Source organism: Emys orbicularis, chromosome 14 (assembly GCF_028017835.1).
Source record: "Emys orbicularis isolate rEmyOrb1 chromosome 14, rEmyOrb1.hap1, whole genome shotgun sequence".
NCBI lineage: Eukaryota > Metazoa > Chordata > Testudines > Emydidae > Emys > Emys orbicularis.
Genome location: NC_088696.1, coordinates 1,081,203 through 1,104,456, shown reverse-complemented (window position 1 = coordinate 1,104,456; position 23,254 = coordinate 1,081,203). Strand labels below are relative to the sequence as shown.

The 23,254-nt window shown below is 52.3% G+C and overlaps 1 protein-coding gene across 1 annotated transcript in view; it reads left to right on the top strand.

Moving 5' to 3' along the window:
* PMFBP1 (polyamine modulated factor 1 binding protein 1) overlaps nucleotides 1-23,254 on the top strand; it is a 353,820-nt gene that overhangs the window by 220,847 nt on the left and 109,719 nt on the right. The window contains exon 7 of the mRNA XM_065416399.1: nucleotides 22,006-22,083. Coding sequence (XP_065272471.1) covers nucleotides 22,006-22,083 — 78 coding nt within the window. The remainder of the gene's footprint in view (nucleotides 1-22,005; nucleotides 22,084-23,254) is intronic.

Genomic DNA, 23,254 nt, shown 5'->3' with positions numbered 1-23,254 from the left:
TCATCCTCATGGACCCACAATCTCCCTTGTTAGCAGAACTGATACTCATAGGGAGATTCTAATACCAGTGAGAATTGAAACGTCTATCTCCCATCCTTCTCAGCTTGGAAAAGAGATGACTAAGGGGTGATATGATCGAGGTCTTAAAAATCATGACTGGTGTGGAGAAAGTAAATAAGGAAGTGTTATTTACTCCTTCTCATAACACAAGAACTAGGGGTCACCAAATAAAATTAATAGGCAGCAGGTTTAAAATAAAAGGAAGTATTTCTTCACACACAACGCACAGTCACCATTTGGAACTCTTTGCCAGAGGATGTTGTGAAGGCCAAGACTATAACAGGGGTAAAAAAAAAACTAGATAAATGCATGGAGGATGGGTCCATCAATGTCTATTAGCCAGGATGGGCAGGGGTGGTGTTCCCAGCCTCTGTTTGCCAGGAGCTGGGAGTGGACGACAGGGGATGGATCACTTGATTATTCCGTGTTCTGTTCACTCCCTCTGGGGCACCTGGCATTGGCCACTGTCGGAAGACAGGATACTGGGCTAGATGGACCTTTGGTCTGACCCAGTCTGGCCGTTCTTCTGTTCTTAAACTAGTGACCAGAACCTCATTACAAGCTGCAGTTGATATGGCTGATATGGCAGCAAGATCCAGGGCAACAGACACTGTGGTGCTACGGGAATCATGGCTACACTTTGCAGGTTTCCCAGGGAGGTCCAGAACCACCCTTTGAGGCTCATCTTTTCAATGAAAAGACAGATGAGTCTTTGCACTTGTTGAAAGACTGCAGGACAGCCCTCCGCTCCCTGGGTATACACTGGGATAGAAGAGAAAATACCACAAACAACCCTACAAACTGACGCCTTACTGCAACCCTTCTATCGCCAATGCTTTTACAATCCACCTTACAAATGGCAGAAAACACAAAGGCCAAGATAACCCTGCACCTTCCACTTCAACCATAACTACACAACCTCACCTCCTGACCAAGAACTGTTGTGACTAAACACTCGAAAGCTGTGAACCAATATCAATCCATCTGCCTGATTCTGAGATCCACTTTGGGAGATGCCTAGCAAAATTCTCCCACAATTGGAGGGTGATAACAGACACATTGGTTCAGGATGTCATCCATTCCAGCTATATCATAGACTTTCTCTCCCTACCTTCTCTAAAATCCCCTACCCTGTCCCTTTTCAGGGACCACTTTCATGAGGCAATCTTCCTTCAAGAGGTATAATCTCTTCTCCAGTGGGGAGCAATAGAACAGGTACCTCTCAACAATAGGGAAAAGGGTTCTATTCAAAATATTTCCCAGTTACCAAGAAGAAAGGAGGGTGGAGACCCATTCTTGAGCTGTGTTAACTCAACTTTTTTATTCACAAACTGAAATTTCGCATGGTTATATTGGCATTGATAATACCATCCCTAGAAAAGGACTCATGGTTCACAACTCTCAATATGAAAGATGCATACTTTTATGTGATATTTATCCCTCCACACAGACAATTTCTTCAGGTTTATGACAGGTTTCAGAGTAGCAGCCGTGTTAGTCTGTATCCGCGAAAAGGAGTACTTGTGGCACCTTAGAGACTAACAAATTTATTTGAGCATAAGCTTTCGTGGGCTACAGCCCACTTCATCAGATGCATCCGAAGAAGTGGGCTGTAGCCCACGAAAGCTTATGCTCAAATAAATTTGTTAGTCTCTAAGGTGCCACAAGGACTCCTTTTCAGGTTTATGGTGGGTCCCCACCACTGTCAATACAGGATACTCCCATTTGAATTAGCTACAGCTCCCAGAGCCTTCACAAAAGTGTTCTCTGTAGTAGCAGCTCAGCTTGGATGAGGTGGCTCCACCATCTTCCCATACCTGGATGACTGTCTTTTGACTGGTAGGTCGTATCTGGAAGTCTTAATGTCAGCCTTGTCACTGTTCCACCTTCTGGCATCTCTGCATAAACATAGAGAAGTCTACCCTGACTCTAGCACAGGCCATAGAATTTATAGGAGCGACTTTTGATTTGATCCGGGCAAAGGCCTATCTCCCCAAGGACAGATTTCACACCATGAGTACTCTGAGAAGTCTAGCTACACGCAGCCCTCAATCATCAATTGGAATACGCCTCACTCTCCTGGGCACATGGTGTCGTACCTACATAATGCCATTTGCCAGACTACACCTCCTTTCCCTACAAGCTTGGCTTTGAACAGTATGTACGCCGAGCAAGCACAGCATCCATACCATAGTGACAATCCCCACTGACATGATGGAGGGACCCTGGACCCGTGTGCATGGGAGTTCCCCGTACCCAACAGGATGATAACTACAGATAGGCTGGGGAGCCCAATAGCATGATTGTACCGTGCAAGGCACTTGGACTCCTTGGGAAGCTGACATGCACATAAATCTGCTGGAACTAAGAGCAGTACAAGAAACTTTCAGAGCATTCCTACCACTCTCACAATCCCAGCACGTCCTGATAACATGAGACAATGGAATCAGCTGGGAGGGCCGAGATCCAACCCTGTGTAGAGAAGCAGCCGGCATATGCAGTTAGTGTATCCAGAATCGCATCACCCTATTGCCCTTCCAGGCACCCAGAATGCACTGGTGGGCAGCCTCAGCAGCCATTTTGCCACTGATCACGAGTGGGAATTACACGATTCCTCAGAGTGAAGATTGCTCACCACTGAACTCCCACTTTCTGTTGTGCCACCAAGGCAAACAGAAGCATTACTTCTCCAGGGGAGTTCGAGGACAGTACTCCAAGGGGGATGATCTCTTCCTGCCTTGGTCAGGTAATTTGTGCTATGCCTTCTCTCCCATCCCACTACTACCTTGGATTCTGTGGAACAGGGGTTTCCAAACTTCATTGCACCATGACTCGCTTCTGACAACACAAATTAGTACATGACCCTAGGATGGGGGACGGAAGGCTGAACCCGCCTGAGCCCTGTTGCCCCGGGCTGGGGAGCCAGAGCCAAAGCCCAAGTCCTGCTGCCCAGGGCTGAAGCCCTTGGGCTTTGGCCCCAGGCGGTGAGGCTTGGGATTCAGCCTGGGGTTCAAGCTTCAGCTTCGACCCCGGGCCGCAGCATGTCTAACACCAGCCCTGGTGACCCCATTAAAATGGGGTTACAACCCACTTTGGGGTCCTGACCCACAATTTGAGAACTGCTGCTGTGGAAGATTCGACTAGACAGGGCACGAGTCATCCTCATTGACCCCAAATGGTGCAGGCAATTCTGGTTTCCAAGTCTCCTACAAATGTTATCTCATCCACCTATCTGCATTTGGACCTTCCTGGATCTCTTGACCCAGCAGAATAGCAGGGGCATCCATCCCAACCCAGATGCTCTTCATCTCAGGCCTTTGTATTTGGATGGGCTTCAAGCCTTGAACGTTTCTGCTCTGAAGCTGCACAAACCATTCTTATTAATAGCAGACAGGACTTCAATAAAAATGTTACTTAGCTAAGTGAAAACGTTTCTCTATCTGGGCCCAGCAGAACACATATCTCTCCAGAGACGATGGATATTCCTGCTATTTTGGATTATCTTCTTACTCTCAAGACAGCAGGCCTCGGGTTCACCTGCTGGCAATCGGCATGTGTCACCTGCCCACAGACGGTCCCTTGATCTGTACTCGCTGTCACAGACCCACAGGATCTGTGCTATGCCCCAGCTATTAAATAGTCCCTGGAGAATCCTCTTCTGTGTGGGAGACCCCAAAGGGTTTCACTCATCTTTAAGTGTAGGCCGTGCGGCCTCAGTGCCTCCAAGACTGAGCCTGTGGGCTCCAGCCCTCCTGCTTCACACCGAGCTCTGCCCAGCGAGTCCGACTGCTGGACTCCTTGTCAGAGACTTTTGCAGATTTATTAGTCAGCTGGAGCACAGCATTGGGCCGTCCTTGGGTAAGCATAGATAAATAAAGATTAAGACGTGCTCCATTCTGGCCAAGCCAGCGTTCCACCAAGCCAAGCTGTCATGGACTCCATTTCTGTCTCTTTTGTCAGCCCAAAGTGAGGGAGACTGAGCCTGTCCCAAAGACCAGCTCTTATCCACAGCCTGCTGACCCCTGCAGAGCTCACATGCTCCGCCTGCTGGAGACTCCTGTGGGTAGGGGTCAGTTGCCTAGTCCTTGGGGCTTCCATTGTCCATATTCTCTCGTGATATGGGTTTGTTTCAGCCAGTCCTTTAATTGACCATTCATTCCACCCCAGACAACTGTGAACCAACACCTCACATCGTTTGCTCTGCCCCAAGAGCAGATTTAACCCATTGGCACCCCCTGGGTAGCAGTGCAAAATGCATAGGGAAACTGAGGCATGCATAGGCCTAATAAAAATATTACAGAAAATTCCCACTTTGTCACACTCACCCTCTAACAGCCAGGTTCTTGAAGGATCTGATCAGAACCTGTCTACCAGTAAAGAAACCCTCACTGAGACCTTAACTGAGTGCTTTCAGCACTCACTAAGCCCCCTTTGAACAGCTACATGTCTCACCTGTCAGTGAAGGCCACCTTTCTCATTACCAGAAGGGCAGGTGAGCTCAGGGCCCTAGGGGCCGATCCATTATACACATTCCAGAAGGACAAAGTCTTGCTACAACTACACCCAAAATTCACCCCTAAGCTAGTTTTGGCATTTCACAATAATCAGTCAGTTCATTTACCTGTGTTTCTTCCCCATGCCTCTAGCAAGGAGAGGAGACTTCAGTCCCTCAATGTGCAAAGAGCATTGCTATTTTATCTGCAGAGAACAAAACAGATCAGAAAGTCACCTAGCTGGTTTGTTGCCATAGCAGAACGAGTATCAGGACAAGCTGTAACCTCTCAGAGGACACCTAAGTGGATCTCTGGCTGTATCCTACTGTGTTATCAGTTGGCACAGCCTCCTCCCCCACACAGGGTAAGAGCTTACTCTATAAGGGCACAAGCAGCCTCAGAAGCATCAATTCAAGAGGCACCTTGCTTGATATTTGCAGGGGATCCGCCCGGAGTTCCCGCCTTGCTCCACTTGGCTGGCGCATCCTTTGAGGCAGTGGTTCTACAAGTTCTACAAGTGGCCAGTCCACCCGCATCCTCACCCCCTCCTCCTCAATGAGACCCACCGTGGAGTACACATAGGGACTGGCCTCCAAGAAGAAAGGGAAGTGATTGTAACTGAAGTTCTTTGAGCTGTGTGGTCCCTATCTATGTTTCACACCCCGTCCTCCTTCCCCTCTGCTTCAGATCAGGACAAGCTTCGTGGTAGAGAAGGAACTAGAGAGGTGGCCAGTCGGCCCCACCCCTTATGCCCTCGGTGCGGAGCACAAGGAGAGCAGGGGCGCAGGTGTGGACCAGTGGACGCAGCTTTCAAGAATTCTCACACCTCGGATGCCTGGAGCGCGTGTGTTTTCGCAGTGGAATACACACAGGGACCACACATCTGGAAGAATTGCATTCACAATAAGGTGAGTAACTTCCCTTACAGAGTTCCCCCAGGAGATGTTTCTCCTGCTCCCAGGGCAATATTCAGGCAGTCATTTCAAATCTAATGTGCAGGCCTTCCCTTGGCTGTTCCCAGGCTCACTTCCTAGCCGCTATGGCAGGATGTCATTGTCCAACCCAGGCCTGTGGGGTCCCTAAATGGCATTCCCAGCCTTCGTGCCACAGAGGTAATGCTGAACCACGGCCCCTGCCCAGCAGCCTCCGTGCGAAGAATCTACAGCTCCACAAGAGCCAAGCCCCTGATTGGCTGGACAGACAGCATTCCTGATGGATACTTGGCCTATATGAAGACCCCAGCAGGCTCAGCAACAGGCCATTGCAGATTACACTGCCTTGCTGCCTCATCCGACCTCACCTACCTATCATGCCAACCTGGCCCCTTGGATTGGATCTCACGGCTACCAACCCCTGCGAGAAATCCGACTGTTACCTCGAACTGCCTCTAGTACCCATTGACCTCCCAGCTACCGATCACCTGCACACCACTTCACCACAGCGCTGGATTGCCCCAGCCCTCTTCAGCCACTGGGCATTGCACCCTCCTGGCTTCAGCACCAGCTCAAATTTGATTTATCAGCAGTTTGTGTGATGCAAGGGGATCTTGGCTTCTTTGGTCTAATGTGAAGCCTTTAATAACCGAGTGCATGTTTGTAGGTTGTCCGTCTTTAGCCCATTTCTGGGGGGAGGAAAGCCCATTGACTTTACAGCTGGAGTGACTGCTGATCAGCATTTCCGTGTTTTGATTCCTGGAAGATCTGTCGAATTTTTTCCAGGTGTGTGAGTGAGTGGAGAGCTGAGCCGCACTACAGAGCGGTTAGAAGAGCTTCACTCTAGAGCCATCACAATGCAGGACGTAGCTGAGAGTTCATAGAGTTAAGGAAGCTACACGGATGCCATCAATGGGCAGTGGCTGGTGTCACTGTCACTCTAGAAGACAGGTTCTGCTCGTGGTTACATGATATCAATCTGGAGTAAGTCATTGCTGCTGTTCAGCACATTCATGAGATTAGAAGGACGGCGGTGGAATCTGCTGTTGTGATCCTTACAGACTAGGTGTAACACACACTGCATTCCAGGGTCTTACAATCTCTCCTTGCCTGTGTAAGGGGACTGTTGCCCCCTTACTAACATTCAGTGGGGGTGTTTTGGTTGGCTAGCTCCCAGTACTAAAAGGGGAAGGGTCGATGGCAAATCAGGAGCCTGAGACTGACAGTCCCCAGGAACAATGGGGAGAGGCCAATGCTCCAGATCAGCCTGATTGACAGGGCGGGCAGGCTAATCAGAGGGTCAGGAGGCGAGGGAGGTCCCGTCCTCCGTGTGAGCTGGAATTGCCTGGGTCAGACTGAGTGGGGCCGAGCTAAGGAGAAAGCAGGGGCCCAAGCTGAGCTGGAGAGCAGACCCGTGCCAGATCCAGAGGGGCCAGAGGCGCAGCCACAGAGCCAGAGACAAAGCCCAGGGAGAGCAGATCCTGAGCTGGGAGCAGAGCTGCAGCCCCAAAGCCAGAGCACAGCCAGGAGAGAGCAGGGGCCTGAGCTAAGTTGCTGGGAGCAGAGCTGCAGCCCCAAAGCAGAGTTACAGAAGCAGCCTGCAGAGCAGACCTGCCCTGGGAGGAGAGCTGCAGCAACCAGAGCCAGAGGGGCCAGAGAAGCAGCCCAGGGAGCTGGAGGCAGAGCAGCAGCAGCAGCCGTGCTGAGGCAGAGTGGAGCTGGAGCTGGGGCTGGAGCAGTCCGGAGCTGGGTGCGGTGAGCAGCTGGGGAGAGTGAGGGGGACCCTGGCAGTGGGCCCAGCGCAGGGAGATACCTCAGCCAAGAGGCCTTGCAGGCCAGACTTGGAGGGGGATCGTAACCCTGACAGGGCGGGGGCGACGCTGGGAAGAAGGGTCCTGCCACCTAGAGCCTGAGAGCGTGTGGCCACCGCCAGAGCAAGTGTCCAACCCACAGCGTCCCTGCAGCACAGCCAGGGCCTGAGAAGGAGGCCCGGGACCTACAAGGAACAGACTGTGAACTGCCCTGACGTTCCAGAGACACTGTTTGTGATATTCCCTGCCTCAGAGCAGGGTGATGTGTTTCCTTTAACCTTTCCCATTTTTCCTTATTCTTTTTTTAAAAGTAATTGTTAATTAAATAACTTGTATTTGCTTTAAATTGTATAAAATGATCAGTGGGTGAGGGAGGTGCCCAGTGCAAAGAGAGTACCCCGGAGTGGGGACACCCTAGCCCCTGTCCTAGGTGACCACAGCAGGGTTGGGGGTCAAGCCCCCCAGGAATCCTGGGCCCAGCCTTGTCGGGGTTTACGAGGACTCTGCCAGACAGGAGAGTGGAAGGGGAGTCCTCAAGGGCAGGGAGGCCTCTGGGTAAAGGAAGTGGGAGCGAGGACTCGGATCCTTTCGTTAGCCCACTTCACCGGGGTAGTGCAGAAGCCAGGAAAGTTCCCCACAATAGCGGGACCATTCCCCCGCTTACATAATTGGCGTCACGAACAGGATCCTATCCACAGGGTCCACCCCATTGGTTTACTGGTTGAGTTCTAGTAGCACTGTCCGGGCCTGGTTGAGCACCCTACCATGGCTGGAATTGAAGAACTACGAACCCAGTTTGCTGAACTTCAGCGCAGATTATCAGACCAAGCGGAGGCATTACAGCAAGCTAGAACTGAACAGAGAGAAGCCTTATCGCTGGCCAAGGCAGTAATAGACCAACAGACAGCAGAAGCTAAGAAACCCCCTACTATTTATGTCCCACGGGAGCGGAAGGTCACGGAGTTTGGTGGCTTCCCGACTAGACCAGGAGACATTACAGTAGAGGAGTGGGTCAAGTCTGTGAAGGCGGCTCTGCGTGTGCTAAGAGTACCTGAAGAAGATCATGTGGACTTCATAGAGGAGCACCTCAAGGGCCAGGCCAAGGCCACAGTAAAGTTCATGGCAGTGGCAGACAAGAAAGATGTGGAAAAGGTATTTGAACTCCTCCTAAAAGTGTATGGAGACAAGGTACCTATTGGAACCCGACTAAAGGAGTTTTTTGAGAAAAAGCAGGAGCCTGGTGAAACTGTCCGGGCATACGCATATGACCTCCAGGAGAGAATGAGCAAAGTGGAGCGGCGAGACCCTCAGCGAGTTCCAGACCCAGATACGGTTCTGAAAGAGCAGTTGGTGCTGGGGCTCCGAGACGACTCCCTCCGACGTGAAATGAAAAGGAGGTTTAAAGAAGAGCCCAGTAAGAAGTTCCATGAACTCATGCAGGCTGCCATTATGTGGTCAGAAGAAGAGGAAGTTCCTGTGGCAGAGGCGGCCAAGCCTAACCCCCATACACGAAGTGGGGGCCTAGTGAATGCAGCTGCTGGGAAAAAGGCCCTGCCCCAAACAGAGCTAACATTGGAAAGCTTAAGTGAAGCTGTCCAAAAACTGGCGGTCCAACAGGGGGAGATGCTGAAAGTGATGACCGAGTTGATGAAAGAAAAAAATCCCATTAGTATGCCAAAGTATCCAAGGGCACCGGGATCCCGAAGAGCCCCACTGAAGGACGAGCTGGGAAGATACATTTGTTACACTTGTGAAAGGCCAGGACATACTAGCCGAGAATGTCCACTGAGAAGGAGAACAGAGTCCCAGGCACTCGAAACCAATGGGGCACCAGGAGCAAATGGTCCATCTACAGTAGAAGGCCAAGCAGTGGCAGAAGGATTCCTAGGCCTGTCCTTCGTGGAAAATCCCTCTGCATATAGTGTTGAGAGGAACGTGGGCAGTGCCAGCATATCTAGCGACTTCTGTAAGCGAGCATTTGGAGACTGTCTAACTGCTGAAGTATGTATAGCAGGGGTGAAGACCAGATGTTTGTTAGATACTGGCTCAGAAGTCACCACCATTACTGAGTCGCATTTTCAAAAATATCTGAAGGACAAGGACCTGACCATGCACAGCACACGGTTTGTACGTCTAACAGCTGTTAATGGACTGGCAATCCCAGTGGTGGGGTGCCTTGAAGCAGACATAGAGTATATGGGCCAGACACTGCCAGGAAAATGCATCTTCATCCTGAAAGACAAAGCCTCAAAAGGGAGCCATATAGGAGAAGGAGTCCCAGGGATTCTAGGGATGAACATCATTAGTGAGCTGAAGGAGCTACTCTTACCAGGAAAAGGGACCAGGAGGATGAACTGTCACGAGCATTGTACGAAGAATGCTGTGCTGAGTAAAGGACTGGCTCGAGCGGAGAGGCAGAGTCTTTCTCTGGGCCCCACAAGGCATATGGGAAATGTTAAAGTGGGCAGAAAACGGAAGACCATTATTCCTCCTTGGAGAGGGAAGATCCTTGACGAACACAGCTGTGTACCAGGAAATGAGCTGCCGGTGACGAGGGAGAAGGGAGGACGAGTTACCTTTCTTCAAGAAAGATGTGATGGGAGACTGCCAGTTCCAGTTCAAGCGGCACGCCAAGGGCTGATTCCTGCACATGTGACTAACATAAGGGCGTTGCCAGAGAAGCATCAAGAAATCTTTTCTAAGAATGAGGTGACCAATTTGGATGACTGGGTCAAAGGTCACCATGACAGGCTGAAGATAGCCTGTGACGTTGCTCTCAATACAACTAAAGACACAGCCCGAAGTAGGAAAAGGACTTATGATCGCAAGTCCAGTGGGGCTCTCATCAGGCCTGGTGACCGTGTACTAGTTCGTAACCATAGACACCGGGGGCGTAATAAAATACAGGACAAATGGGAGTCAAATCCCCACATTGTAGTCGCTCACAACAATCCCGAGCTACCAGTTTACACCATCCGGCCTGAACGAGGGGGTCCTGAGATAGTAGTACATAGGGACCATAGGAGGCGTAGATCAGTACACCCCGAGGAGGCTGAAACCAATTGGGAAATGGTTCTAGTCCCACAAACCGAATACAGAGGGGGACAGAGTGGGGCAAACCCAAACCCTAACGAGAATGGCCAGATCCTTCAAACTGACCCAGTATTACCTGAGGATAGGGAAATAGAAAATATGGGTAACGAACCACCAGTCTTAAGAAGGTCGCAGAGGGCTAATAAGGGTGTACTTCCTGTTAGACTTAGAGATAATTATGTTATTGGTTCTATGTAGTGTTTTAATGAATATTGTTATGTATGGTATTAAGAAGTAGATGTGGAATGTTAAATATGTTAAATGTTCTTTTAATAATTGTTAATGGGTTGTTGATATAAAATGATGTGGGTATATGTTGTTACTATGGGGCCCGGATGTACCGGTGTGAATATTGTGGATGTGGCAGTATTTTAGCAAGGGGGAATGTAAGGGGACTGTTGCCCCCTTACTAACATTCAGTGGGGGTGTTTTGGTTGGCTAGCTCCCAGTACTAAAAGGGGAAGGGTCGATGGCAAATCAGGAGCCTGAGACTGACAGTCCCCAGGAACAATGGGGAGAGGCCAATGCTCCAGATCAGCCTGATTGACAGGGCGGGCAGGCTAATCAGAGGGTCAGGAGGCGAGGGAGGTCCCGTCCTCCGTGTGAGCTGGAATTGCCTGGGTCAGACTGAGTGGGGCCGAGCTAAGGAGAAAGCAGGGGCCCAAGCTGAGCTGGAGAGCAGACCCGTGCCAGATCCAGAGGGGCCAGAGGCGCAGCCACAGAGCCAGAGACAAAGCCCAGGGAGAGCAGATCCTGAGCTGGGAGCAGAGCTGCAGCCCCAAAGCCAGAGCACAGCCAGGAGAGAGCAGGGGCCTGAGCTAAGTTGCTGGGAGCAGAGCTGCAGCCCCAAAGCAGAGTTACAGAAGCAGCCTGCAGAGCAGACCTGCCCTGGGAGGAGAGCTGCAGCAACCAGAGCCAGAGGGGCCAGAGAAGCAGCCCAGGGAGCTGGAGGCAGAGCAGCAGCAGCAGCCGTGCTGAGGCAGAGTGGAGCTGGAGCTGGGGCTGGAGCTGGAGCTGGGGCTGGAGCAGTCCGGAGCTGGGTGCGGTGAGCAGCTGGGGAGAGTGAGGGGGACCCTGGCAGTGGGCCCAGCGCAGGGAGATACCTCAGCCAAGAGGCCTTGCAGGCCAGACTTGGAGGGGGATCGTAACCCTGACAGGGCGGGGGCGACGCTGGGAAGAAGGGTCCTGCCACCTAGAGCCTGAGAGCGTGTGGCCACCGCCAGAGCAAGTGTCCAACCCACAGCGTCCCTGCAGCACAGCCAGGGCCTGAGAAGGAGGCCCGGGACCTACAAGGAACAGACTGTGAACTGCCCTGACGTTCCAGAGACACTGTTTGTGATATTCCCTGCCTCAGAGCAGGGTGATGTGTTTCCTTTAACCTTTTCCATTTTTCCTTATTCTTTTTTTAAAAGTAATTGTTAATTAAATAACTTGTATTTGCTTTAAATTGTATAAAATGATCAGTGGGTGAGGGAGGTGCCCAGTGCAAAGAGAGTACCCCGGAGTGGGGACACCCTAGCCCCTGTCCTAGGTGACCACAGCAGGGTTGGGGGTCAAGCCCCCCAGGAATCCTGGGCCCAGCCTTGTCGGGGTTTACGAGGACTCTGCCAGACAGGAGAGTGGAAGGGGAGTCCTCAAGGGCAGGGAGGCCTCTGGGTAAAGGAAGTGGGAGCGAGGACTCGGATCCTTTCGTTAGCCCACTTCACCGGGGTAGTGCAGAAGCCAGGAAAGTTCCCCACAATAGCGGGACCATTCCCCCGCTTACACCTGTAAGGAAATAGAAGCTCCTGCTTTGCCAGCCCTAGCTGCACTCTGGTGCCAAGGAGCTGATTCAGGGCCGGGCCCTCAAAACAAATGTTGAGTAGCTGTGGCCTCTGGGCCAGCAGCCTGGTGACGGACAGGTGGGCAGGCACTGGAGGAGGCTCGGTAATCTTTTGCTGAGGGGGTAAATATTTGGCAGGGCGGCTGCCAGACAACTGCACAGTGACTTCTCTAGTTAATTCCTCTGTCTCCCAGGCCCTGCACCTCCCTTCTCCTTGCCTTGTTACTCCTTTTGACCACTTTCCTATGTTCTCAGGTCAGGGGCTTGCCCTGCAGAAAGGAAAAGCTTAGCTGAGAATTAGGAGGTTTAATCAAAGCTTTTCCAGACAGCAGAACCGATCAGCAAACATTGAACTGGACAGAATGAAATGCCATTCAAATGGAAAGAGAGGGGCTTGCACATTTTCCCTAACAAAGAATTTGACTCCAGCTCCCCCTCCCCACCCTGAGTCCCTCGTTGCTGCAGAGGGTGGGAATGAAACCTGGGGGAAGGCAGCTGCGCAGGCTGAGGGTGCAGTCACACAACATATTTGTCTGTGCAGCCCAGAGCCCAAGTCATTACTCTTCGGTGACAGTAGCAGGAGACCATTTGAATTTCCAGCGCTCCCCTTTCTCTTTATGGCAATGGTTTTCCACTCTCCGAAATTGCCTGGCACTTCAGGCTACAGCCAGGTCCCAGTGTGTAATTTCCAGACTCTGACCCCAAAGGGGACAGAGTGCGGATCTGAGTGGGGAAACGGGCCCATGGCAGTGGGCGGAAGGGAAAGCTGACAGCAGCACAGTCCGGAGGACCCTGTTTAGTTCTCTGCCCATGGGGCTTGTGCATGTGCCATCTCCTTGGTGTGGCGGGTGCATGGCAAAGAAGCACATCAGCTTCCTGCTGGTTCTGAAAACCTGCCCTTCCCCGCATGCTCTGGTGCATTTATAGGTTTAAAAACAGCACAAGTGCAAATTGGATTGGAAATGCCCCCCCTTGCTTCTGCCGCCTAGCCCTGCAAGCACTGAGGAGAAGGCAGGACTTGCTCCTCGGGAAGGGCTTGAGTACATAGAAGAGCTTTGTCTTGTGCCTTGCCAGGGAATGGAGCCAGTGGGACCCTTCCCTGCCCCTCACTGCCCAGGAGGTGGGAGAAGTGCAGTGGGGCTCCCCCCCCCCCCCAATGTGGGCTGGATTTTCAGCCTTGCTAATTGTGCCCAGCACTGGGGGGGGGCCCTGGTTGTGCCTGCCCATTTCTGACTGTGAATTGTTTGTGTGCTGGAGTTGGGAGGCCAGGGAGGGGGGGAGGGAATATCTCGCCAGCAGCACTTGGTCCAATAAAAGAGATGACACCCCTTGTCTCTGCCCTTGTCAGGGGTCTCAGGCATGCTCCTGTGAGCAGAATCAGGGCCCTGCTGGTCTTTCTGTAACACAGGCTGTCGCGCCTTGTGCTGCTCCAGAGGGATGTCCATGCCCTCTCTCCACTGGCACGCTCCCCCATTCAGGCACACACCTTCTGCTCATTTACCTGGCTAGGCAAGTGGGGGCTGCTGTGAGAAGCAAATAATGGGGCCTTTGGGATCTTCTTGGTGTGCCTAGGAGTGCTGCTTCGGTGCCAGGGGCTGCGTGAGAGGCCGTGTGCACGAGGACTCTGGCTGGGCAGGTCAGGGAGGGAATAGCTCTATCCCCGGCAATTTAGATTCAGCCATTTCATCTGCAGTTCCCTCAAGTGTTGAATTGAATAAAGCAGCCGCAGCAGCAGCAGTGGGGGAGGGGCTCTGAGCTAAATGAAAAGAGACAGGCAGCCTGGAAGAGAGAATCACGTCCTTTGGCTGCAAATCCAGCTCCAGCAGGAGGTGTGGCACGAGCCTGGCAAAGCCATCGAGTGCAGCAGGCAGGGCTCTGTGCGTGTCTGACACTAAAGAAGGGCATGCTCCTCCAGGGGCGCCAGCCCCGGGCTTTAGAGGGAGTCTCACGCCAGCTAGAGTCACAGGGCAGTGGCAGAATCTCCGCCTGAACCGGCAAGGAAAAGGACATTCCAGCTCCCCTGGCCGTGGCTCAAAACCAGCAGGGAAACGAAAAGATCCCCCATTTATTATTTTGCAAATACTCTGTGCTGGGCTTGACTGCTGGCTTCTGATCCATTACAGCGGCAGTCGCGGCATCTACCCTCACCACAGCCAGCTTCTACCGAGTAGCTTTGGAGGAAGGGGTTGTGACTCCTCGCCCTCTGCTCTGCCTATCATCTCCACTCCAAGTGCCTTTTCCTTCCGCGCCAGGCTCCTGGCAGGGCCTGTCCTCCCTGACCGTCGCCCAGCTCAGTGCAGGAATTGAAATAGCGCAAAATGTATTGGAGAAAATCACAGAATGAAGCAGAACATAAACGCGTAGGGCCCGATTTGCCTCCCATGGGTGCAGCTTCATTCTCGTCCAGGAGTTACTGCGATGAACCCCCAAGTAACTGACAGAAGCGTCAGGCTCCCTGGCCCTACGCTCCGTCTCAGAAAGAATTGCCTCACGATGTAGAAGGCCCTTTGGTTTGATCCCCACCATCGAAGCTGTAACCCTTTAGATTCTGAGCATGTCTACCCTGGGAAAATGAGCCCCCCAGGGAGGAACACATCCAGGTAACGCCTCTTCTAAATATTGATGCCATTGTTTGTATGATACAGGGCGAGCCACACCTCTGCCCCCACTTACCCTCCCCCGTCTCTCTGTATGTGCCTCCTCCAGTGTCGGGCCTCGGGCCTTTATATCTGCTGGGGTGGAATCATGCCTTTCTTGCACGCACCCAGTGATTCCACCAGGCTTATTCACCATGTCCCACTTGGGGCTGACACCTGCAGTCCTTCCCTTCAGGAGTCTGGGAGCAGTGGGGGGACAGGGACCAGCCAGCCTGCTTAAACCACAGCACGGATTATTTTAGCAGTAGGAACAAAGCATTTAGAGAGGAGGATTTAAAAGACAGTCTACACGCCTGTCAGCCTGTGTGTGTGTGCGTGCGCCAGCCACTGTGTCTGTGTGCAGAGTTTAACTGGGCACTGGATTCTTGTCCTCAGTTTTTTATACTTCTTAACTGATGTCTGTAGTTTGAATTAACAGCATGTGAAGTGGGTTCCAGGAGCCTTAGGACCTCTCTACACAGGGAAAAGCCAGCAGCAGCTGGTGCACACTCACTCCTACGCAGTAGCTCCGTGTGGACTCTTACTGCGCAAGTGCCTTTGTGCACATTAGCTTAGGGCACTTGGGCCGAATACTGAGCTAAACCACCTGAGTGCGTTGGGTGAGTATCCCCACAGGGAGTTACCGCGGAGGAGCCAGCTTGCTTTAAGTTCACACCCTCGCTCCCTGGGCACTAACTTCCCTGGGTGGACAAGCCCTTAGACTAAATCTCTGTGGCACCACGGTGTGGACTATAGTGGTGTGAACTGCAGAGCGCACCACAGTGTTGTGCTCATGCTAATGGCATGAACTAGGAATATATTAATGCAAACGAAATGCCTTTTATTTCACACCAGCAGTGTCCACATGGGGCAGTGAGAGTACACCACTTTGTGTTTTCTGCAGTTCACACCCCTGGAGTCCATGCTGTAGACAAGTCCTAAGGCCTGGTCGTCACTCAGTATGTCTACACTGCAATCAGAGGTGTCAGTGCAGCACGTACAGACATACTCAAGCCAACTTTGAGCTAGCTAGCTCAAATAACATAGCTTTGAAGCCGCGGCAGCGTGGGCTAGCCGTTCAAGTGTAACACCGACAAACCCTGGTTGGTGGCGGGCGGGATCGAACCTGGGACCTCTGAAGCTTAGGGCAGGTCTTCACTACGGGGGGGGGGGTCGATTTAAGATACGCAAATTCAGCTACGCGAATAGCGTAGCTGAATTCGACGTATCAGAGCCGACTTACCCCGCTGTGAGGACGGCGGCAAAATCGACCTCCGCGGCTCCCCGTCGACAGCGCTTACTCCCACCTCCGCTGGTGGAGTAAGAGCGTCGATTCGGGGATTGATTGTCGCGTCCCGACGAGACGCGATAATTCGATCCCCGAGAGATCGATTTCTACCCGCCGATTCAGGCGGGTAGTGTAGACCTAGCCTCAGTATATGAGCCTCTACTGCTTGAACTAAAAGCCACATGTCTCTCACCAATCTCTAGATGGTCGAGGTGCCACTAGAGGGGGACAGCGCCGCACCGAGGAGGCCTGGTTACACAAGCGGATAGACTTGCGCAGCCCATGCTGCCCTCGGTCAAAGCTAGCGCAGGTCTGTCTGCCTGTGCTGCAGTCACGCCGTGCATTGCAGTGTAGACAAACCCTAGGTGACCCTGGGTGGAAGCACTGCTGCAGCTGAGTGGCTGAGCTCTAAGCGCCGTTTCTGAAGTGGTGCTGAACATGGTTTGTCCTCTGCTTGCAGTTAAACTGTCCTCAGCACGGGCTGAGCTGCACCCTTTGCTGAAGCAAGTGTAAATGTGATCTAGCGCTTCGATAGCAGGTCAGGGAGTCGGGACTCACGGGGGTAGGACACTGACAGTGCCTCACGCTTCTCCTTCGGTAATGGCTCTGACCTACTTCACATGGTTTGGGGAGGCCAGTATCAGTGGGAGCCGTGTTAGTCTGTATCCACAAAAACAACAAGGAGTCCGGTGGCACCTTAAAGACTAACAGATTTATTTGGGCATAAGCTTTCGTGGGTAAAAACCCCACTTACTACTGTTTATGAAAGGGCTCTATGTTACGGTGACTCTGGGTCCAAGGGGTAGAGCATGAGAGAGGCTGCTGCTGTGAGCTTGTATTTTGTGGCTGTGGTTTTCCCCCTCCATTGCTGCTCTGGTTGCTTGCCTGCTGTAGTGGCTTATTCATTTTAAAACATGGTTATTTTTCATGTTGTGGTCTCTGTGTGTTTGGGGTGCTTCTCGTTGTCCTTGCTTCACCAAAACTGAGCATTCCTGTGTGTATTTCCTTGTGTGAAATGCTCGCACGTGTGTGTGCGTGCGCACAAGGGAGAAGGAGCTGCAGCTTCAGCTACACTAAGCAATTAAACTCCAGCAGCTCAGGGATGAGCAGGAGGCCGTGATTTTCCTTCCCTTTGCAGTAATTGCCTCAGCAATCAGCTTTGATCACCCGAGAGCAGAGGAGATGAGTGTTGCAAGTTGACATCAGTGGTTTTAATATATCCATTTACATATACAGGAGCAGAGCAGCATACAGCTTTCCATAGCGTCTCTGACCTGAAACCATCGCAGCTCCATAGACACCTCGTTTAATTTAATACTTCGCCGCCGCTGCAGAAGCCACAGGACGAGGGTGGGGATGGATAATCAAGCCCTCGCTCGCTCGCTCTCTGTGAATGTCTGTAGAAATGACATGAAAGTAATTGCTTTTGAAAAGCAAAGCAGAAATGGCACAATTGATTCCACTTAAATGAGAGAGGAAGGGGAGTGGGGGGAATGTTCGCCCTAAACATGCCACCGACTCTCCTGCAGCAAGCAAATGGATTCCTGTTTCTGGGGGGAAGGTGGGCAGCACGTGACTGTTCCTGTGCCTGGCTGGCAGGAGAGGGGCAGGCTGTCCCAGGCCAGCAGTGCTGCAGAATACACTCTGACCGAAATGGTACCTGCACCCCCCTGCCCTGTGGCCCCGTGTGACAGACTCTGGTAAGGGAGAGCAGCTGTGGTAACCCCTCTCCTCGCACAGTCCACATGTGAGGCCACAGGTGCATTATTCTGCTCGCCAAATAGGGTGACCAGATGTCCCGTTTTTATAGGGACAGTCCTGGTTTTGGGGACTTTTTCTTATATAGGCGCCTATTACCCCCCACCCCTGTCCTAATTTTTCACACTTGCTGTCTGGTCACCCTATCGCCAAAGGAGTAGGATACGCACAGCAGGGAAAGTCTGGGAGATAAAACTCAGTGCCCTGGCTGGTACACCCTAACCTGACCTCTGTGAGGCTAGCTTGTTGGGAGCTGTAGCTGAAATGTGCCCCGCCTCCCCGGAATAGGGAATCTGCGGTACTTTCTGTTACCAGACTCCACCCTGCCTGCCACAAAAGGCAGCTAGTCCTCTCCCATGCAGGCTCCCTTAACCCTCAGAGGAGACTTGGTCTGAACACGGCTGAACCCCTCACGCCTCAGTGCAGCAGGAGGAAAGAGCCTCAAGGCACAGGACAGGTCCTGCTGAGGGAGATGCTCCATCTCCATGTTCCTTCAGACGCCCTGAAGCAGGAGTCCCAGGGGCAGTTTAACTCTTTCATGTGACACTGGCTAGTCCCATCATCCATCCAAATGTCCTCTCCTTTTTAGAGTCCTGCTAGGCTCTCGGCCTCAATGATATCAGGTGGGGGTGAGTTCCATGGGTCGTTTGTGTTGTGTTCGTAAGTAATTCTTTTTTCAATGTTCAGTGTGATCCTTTGAGTGTTGTGGACAGTCCCCTTGTCCTAGTCTTATGAGAGAGGTGTATGTGCTACTTCCTCTACAGCCTTCTTTATTATGTATCCCTCAAATATATCCCCTTTCCTGTTCCTCTTCCACCTTGGGTAAAAACTCCAGTCTGTTCATTCTCTCTCCAGGCCTCTAATCACGGCTGGTATTTGGCCCTGTGATTTGGCCAGGCCTCCAGAAAACCGCAGGATGTTCGTTAGGCCTGTGACATGCAAGAAAGGACAGAGTAGGTACAACGCCACAGTCTGGTGGACCAGGCCTGACTTTGCTGGATGCATGATGAGGCTGGTGCCTGCGCCCGCTAAATCCGTGTGTCCTCTGTGGCAGTGGTTCTCAACCAGGGGTACATGTACCCCTGGGGGTACTCAGAGGTCTTCCGGGGGTACTCCACTCATCTAGATCAGTGTTTCTTGACCTGGGGTATGCAGCCCCACGGGTGGTCATGGGATGGGTTTAGGGGGTCACAAATGGTGGGCTGGCATTAGGAGGTGGCAAGCAGAGCAATTGCCTGGGGCCCCCTGCAAAGCTAAGTTACATGCTTCAGCGCCAGGGCGGCTGGGCCTGGGCTTCAGACAAGGCTCACAAGTGAAAAACAGGCTCAGAATCCCACGGAAATGTAAGTACAATATTCATAGTCCAATGGATTTATTTTATCATGATATAGTAACAATGAGACAGTCAGCCGTTTTTCAGTAGCAGCGTGCTGGGACACTTTTGTATTTTTATGCCTGATTTTGTAAGCCAACAGTTTTTAAATGAGGTGAAACTGGGGGTACACAAGACAAATCCAACTCCTGAAAGGGGGACAGTCGTCTGGAAAGGCTGATCGCCACCTGCCTTGTGTTTGTCAGAACCACTTCCTTGTGCGCAACAAGTGGTCCAAGAGAGGGTCCCCTCTTCCATGCCCTTCTGATCAAGGCCTTTGAATAGGGTGAGACGTCAGAACCCCTCCCTTCTAGGGGTGGTTTCTCTCTTTGGGGCACTCTGTACAAGTCACCCCACTGGCTGGATTTGGTCTTGGGATTCAGAAAAGACTGAAAACCATATTAAAAGAACTAGCTTGCAGAACATGTCTAGTACTTAACCCAGCTCAAGATCATCTAGATGCGGAGCCTTGGCTTAGTTACAGTCAAAATAAAAGGAAATCCTGTATGTTTCTAGGGGCCTGCCAGCCTGGCATCTGTCCCAGGAACTGCCTTTTCCACATTGCCCCCCATGTCGCAAGTCTTCTCCGATTCTGGCTGTTCACAGAGGTGGTTGGTAGATCACAAGCCCAGACTTACACACACAAACACAGTGGCGTCCCCAGAGCCATTTAGGGTTTTAGCATTTGCTGGGTTTTGAGTGCTTACCTGTGCAACTCCAGCCGTTTCCCATTGTGGTTGTAATGGGCTGTGCGTGTATAGCATAGGGCAGCTCTAAAGCATTACAGCTTTGAGGAAGGCACAATATGAGGAAGGGATAGCTCAGTGGTTGGAGCATTGGCCTGCTAAACCCAGGGTTGGGAGTTCAATCCTTGAGGGGGCCAATTAGGGTTGTGGGGTAAAAATCAGTACTTGGTCCTGCTAGTGAAGGCAGGGGGCTGGACTCAATGACCTTTTAGGGTCCCTTCCAGTTCTAGGAGATGGGATATCTCCATATATTATGATGATGATGGTGGCTCCATTACAGATTTAATTTAGATATTAAAATCGTTTTATGTTACTAATATTCAAATTAATTATGAATGTATTTATTGAATGTTGACAACTGGATGACAGTTTTCAGTAAATATATTTTTATTAATCAATTAACATTTAATTACTATATGAATTCTAGCTAGATTTAGTCAGATAGTTACTAATTAAATGCATCTCAGCCATTGGGTGTATTCGCGTCTCCAGCGTGTTCATAGGGTTTGGCCAGATTTCACCAGAGCTCGTCAACTTCAGTGCAGGTGGCTGAACGGGCCCGGAGGGAGAGGGGGCAGTGTGGGCAGCCAGGTGGGCCTGTTTGTAACGCACAGGGCCTGCCCCAGACAGGATAGCCTGGGAGCCCCCAGAGGGTAACGCTAACTGGGAATGCCTCGGGGGAGGCAGCGGGAGGCGTGGCAGAGTTGGAGCAGTGCTGGTACAATACTGACATGGATTTGCCTTTGGGGGCTTCCAGGAGTGGGTTTTCAAGAGAGGGGGTTTGGCACGTAGTGCCCTGGGGCAAAAGGGGCTGAGGCTGCCAGATCTGGGGCAGTGCGGAGGAAGGCACAAACTCCCTGTTCTGGGTATGTGCAGTGCCTGGCACGGTGGCCTGGGTCAGGCTTCTAGGTGCTACTGACTACACGTTGTTTCCAGTAATAACGGTGAGGGTGGAAGGTGGTGAACAAAGGGAGTGCCATAGCCAACGCTCTGCAGCTTGCGTCTCCCCCACCGTGTTGTCTGCAGGACAGTGCAAAAAGCTTTGAGTTCTGCTCTTTGTGTACTGACCTGCAGCCGTGCCAGGAAGGGAGGGTGCAGACTGCCTGCGTGTTCAGCAGGAATCACTAGTGAGCTCATTGTGTGAGGCCAGACATTGGCTAGGCCAGACACAGACAAAAATCCCAGAGTTCTGAGCAGGCAGGGCCTGGGAGTGTGGCTGCCAGGAGACCCCCTTTGTTTAGGTAGGGCACTTCCTGAAATCAGCCAGGGTTCTGGGGGAGCTGGCTAGTCCATGATTTCCCGCCCCATGGTAGGGTGGGTAGGTTGAAGGGCGTCCTGTTCTGGGTCCCAGATTCCTGTCGGGGGGGAGGAGGGAGAAGGAACCTGATGAGAGGGAGATGTTCGTCAGCCCAGTAGGAGTCAGGGGTGGGGTGGAGTCGGGGGTGGGGGCAACTATTTCTTCTGGGAGAGTTTGGGTGGCCCAGGCGGGGAGATGAGAGATTTCTCCTTTTGGGGACAGACATGGGAACCAGGCAGAGGTGGCTGCAACATGGGAGCTTGGAGACCTTTTCTCACTCATATTTCAGTCCTATATTGTTTAGTCTGTAAACACCTGAAGGGCAATCGAAACCTTCAGAGACTAAGGGAATGAGGGAACTGGTGACATCAGCATGGGGGGCTCCAAATGCTGCAGCCTGAAGTGGAAGTTTTCATAGGCTGGCTCCAGGGGCCACAGCTGCTGCTGGGTTTTGCGCAGTTCAGGAGGCGTGACCGGGCTCTGTTTCCGAAGGGGTGATGTGCCAAAAGGCTGGCCATGGGGAGGGGCTGCCACCTCTGCCCCGCTGCTGGCCAGAATGTAGGGCTGGGAGCATGTTCAGTGCTTCGTCCTTGGGCTGTGACTGGGACAACGTACGTTGTTGAGCCTGCTGCTGCTGTTTGTCTGGGCAGCCTGGCAGCCAGTGCCTGCTGTTAACCCCTGTGATGTTGTGTTTTAGGTTAGCAGTGCTCCGGGATCCCGTCCTTGTGAAAGGCTCGCCTCATCTTCCCGAACCAACGAGCTCCTGAAAACAGAGGTAAAGGCCCCTGGAGACGAGAGAGGCCAGCCTGAGCGGCACTCTCCGATCAGAGACCAGCCTTGTTTAACAATAAGCCCCAGTCTCCAGGGCTTGATCTCAGACTCGCAGCACAGGCAGCCCAGGCAGGCTGCCCGTCACTTGGCTTGGTGTAGTTAGTTTTATAGAGCTGCACCAAGGGATGGAGCTGATTGAGCTGCTAGGCGCGTCTTTGTAGGGCACCTGCACCGAGGGCTCAGGGTTCAGGGCAGCAACTGGAGCCCATCTGGTGCTGCGCCCCTTCCAGACACAAGCAGGCCTTTGCAGCACAGACATACAGCTTCCTTAACAGTGCCGTTGGTTACAGCTCTGTGAGCTGAGGCTGACTCCTGACGTCTGGGGGAGAGAATCTGATTCCTGTCGCAGACGCAGGCCTGCCTCTTTCCACGTTCCCCTTCCACCACTGCTCTTTGGGCTGTTTGTCCCCCACTGTTCTCTGTTTGGGTTCAGCCATGTGGAGCTCTGGGCCGTACAGGGTTGTGGGGGACCCAGGGAGGTGCTGTGGGCTCTGCAGGGGAGCTCTGGGCTATACAGGGCAGTGGGGACCTGGGAAGTGGCTGTGGGTCCAAGGGGGCAGCTCTGGGCCGTACAGCATGGTGGGGGACCCGGAGAGTGCTGTGGGTTCCGCAGGAGGCGCTCTGGACAAGAATCAAGTGTGCAGGGACCTGGGCATTTCAGCGCTCGTGGAATTGTCCAGGCCTTTGTTCTTCACTGGCTCTAGGAAGAGATTTCTGTGGTTGAGCGTAAGTGCATCATGCCTGGGGCCCTCTCTTTGTGGGAAGCCTTTGAGTGGGCGAGCTTCGTGAGGCTGAAGCTTCCTGTATCCTTCCCTGCTGGAGACAGGAGAGTGGGAGAAGTTGTGGCAGGAGGAGCTCCGCATGGCTAATTTCCAGTGGGAGGATGCTGCAGCCACGTCCTTTCCAAACCCCATGTCTCTCCTCTCAAGTGGCCTGGTGCTTGGGAAGCTGTTACTGTATTTAGTTAATGTGCATTATTTGTTTAGCCTTACTAGATCATGGAGGATAATCCATTTTCTCCTAAAACAAGCACTCCTCTGGGCCAGCCCAGGCCCCAATAAATGAGGTGTGTTGATATCACCTGTGGAAAGGGACAAGGAACAAAAGTGGTTCCA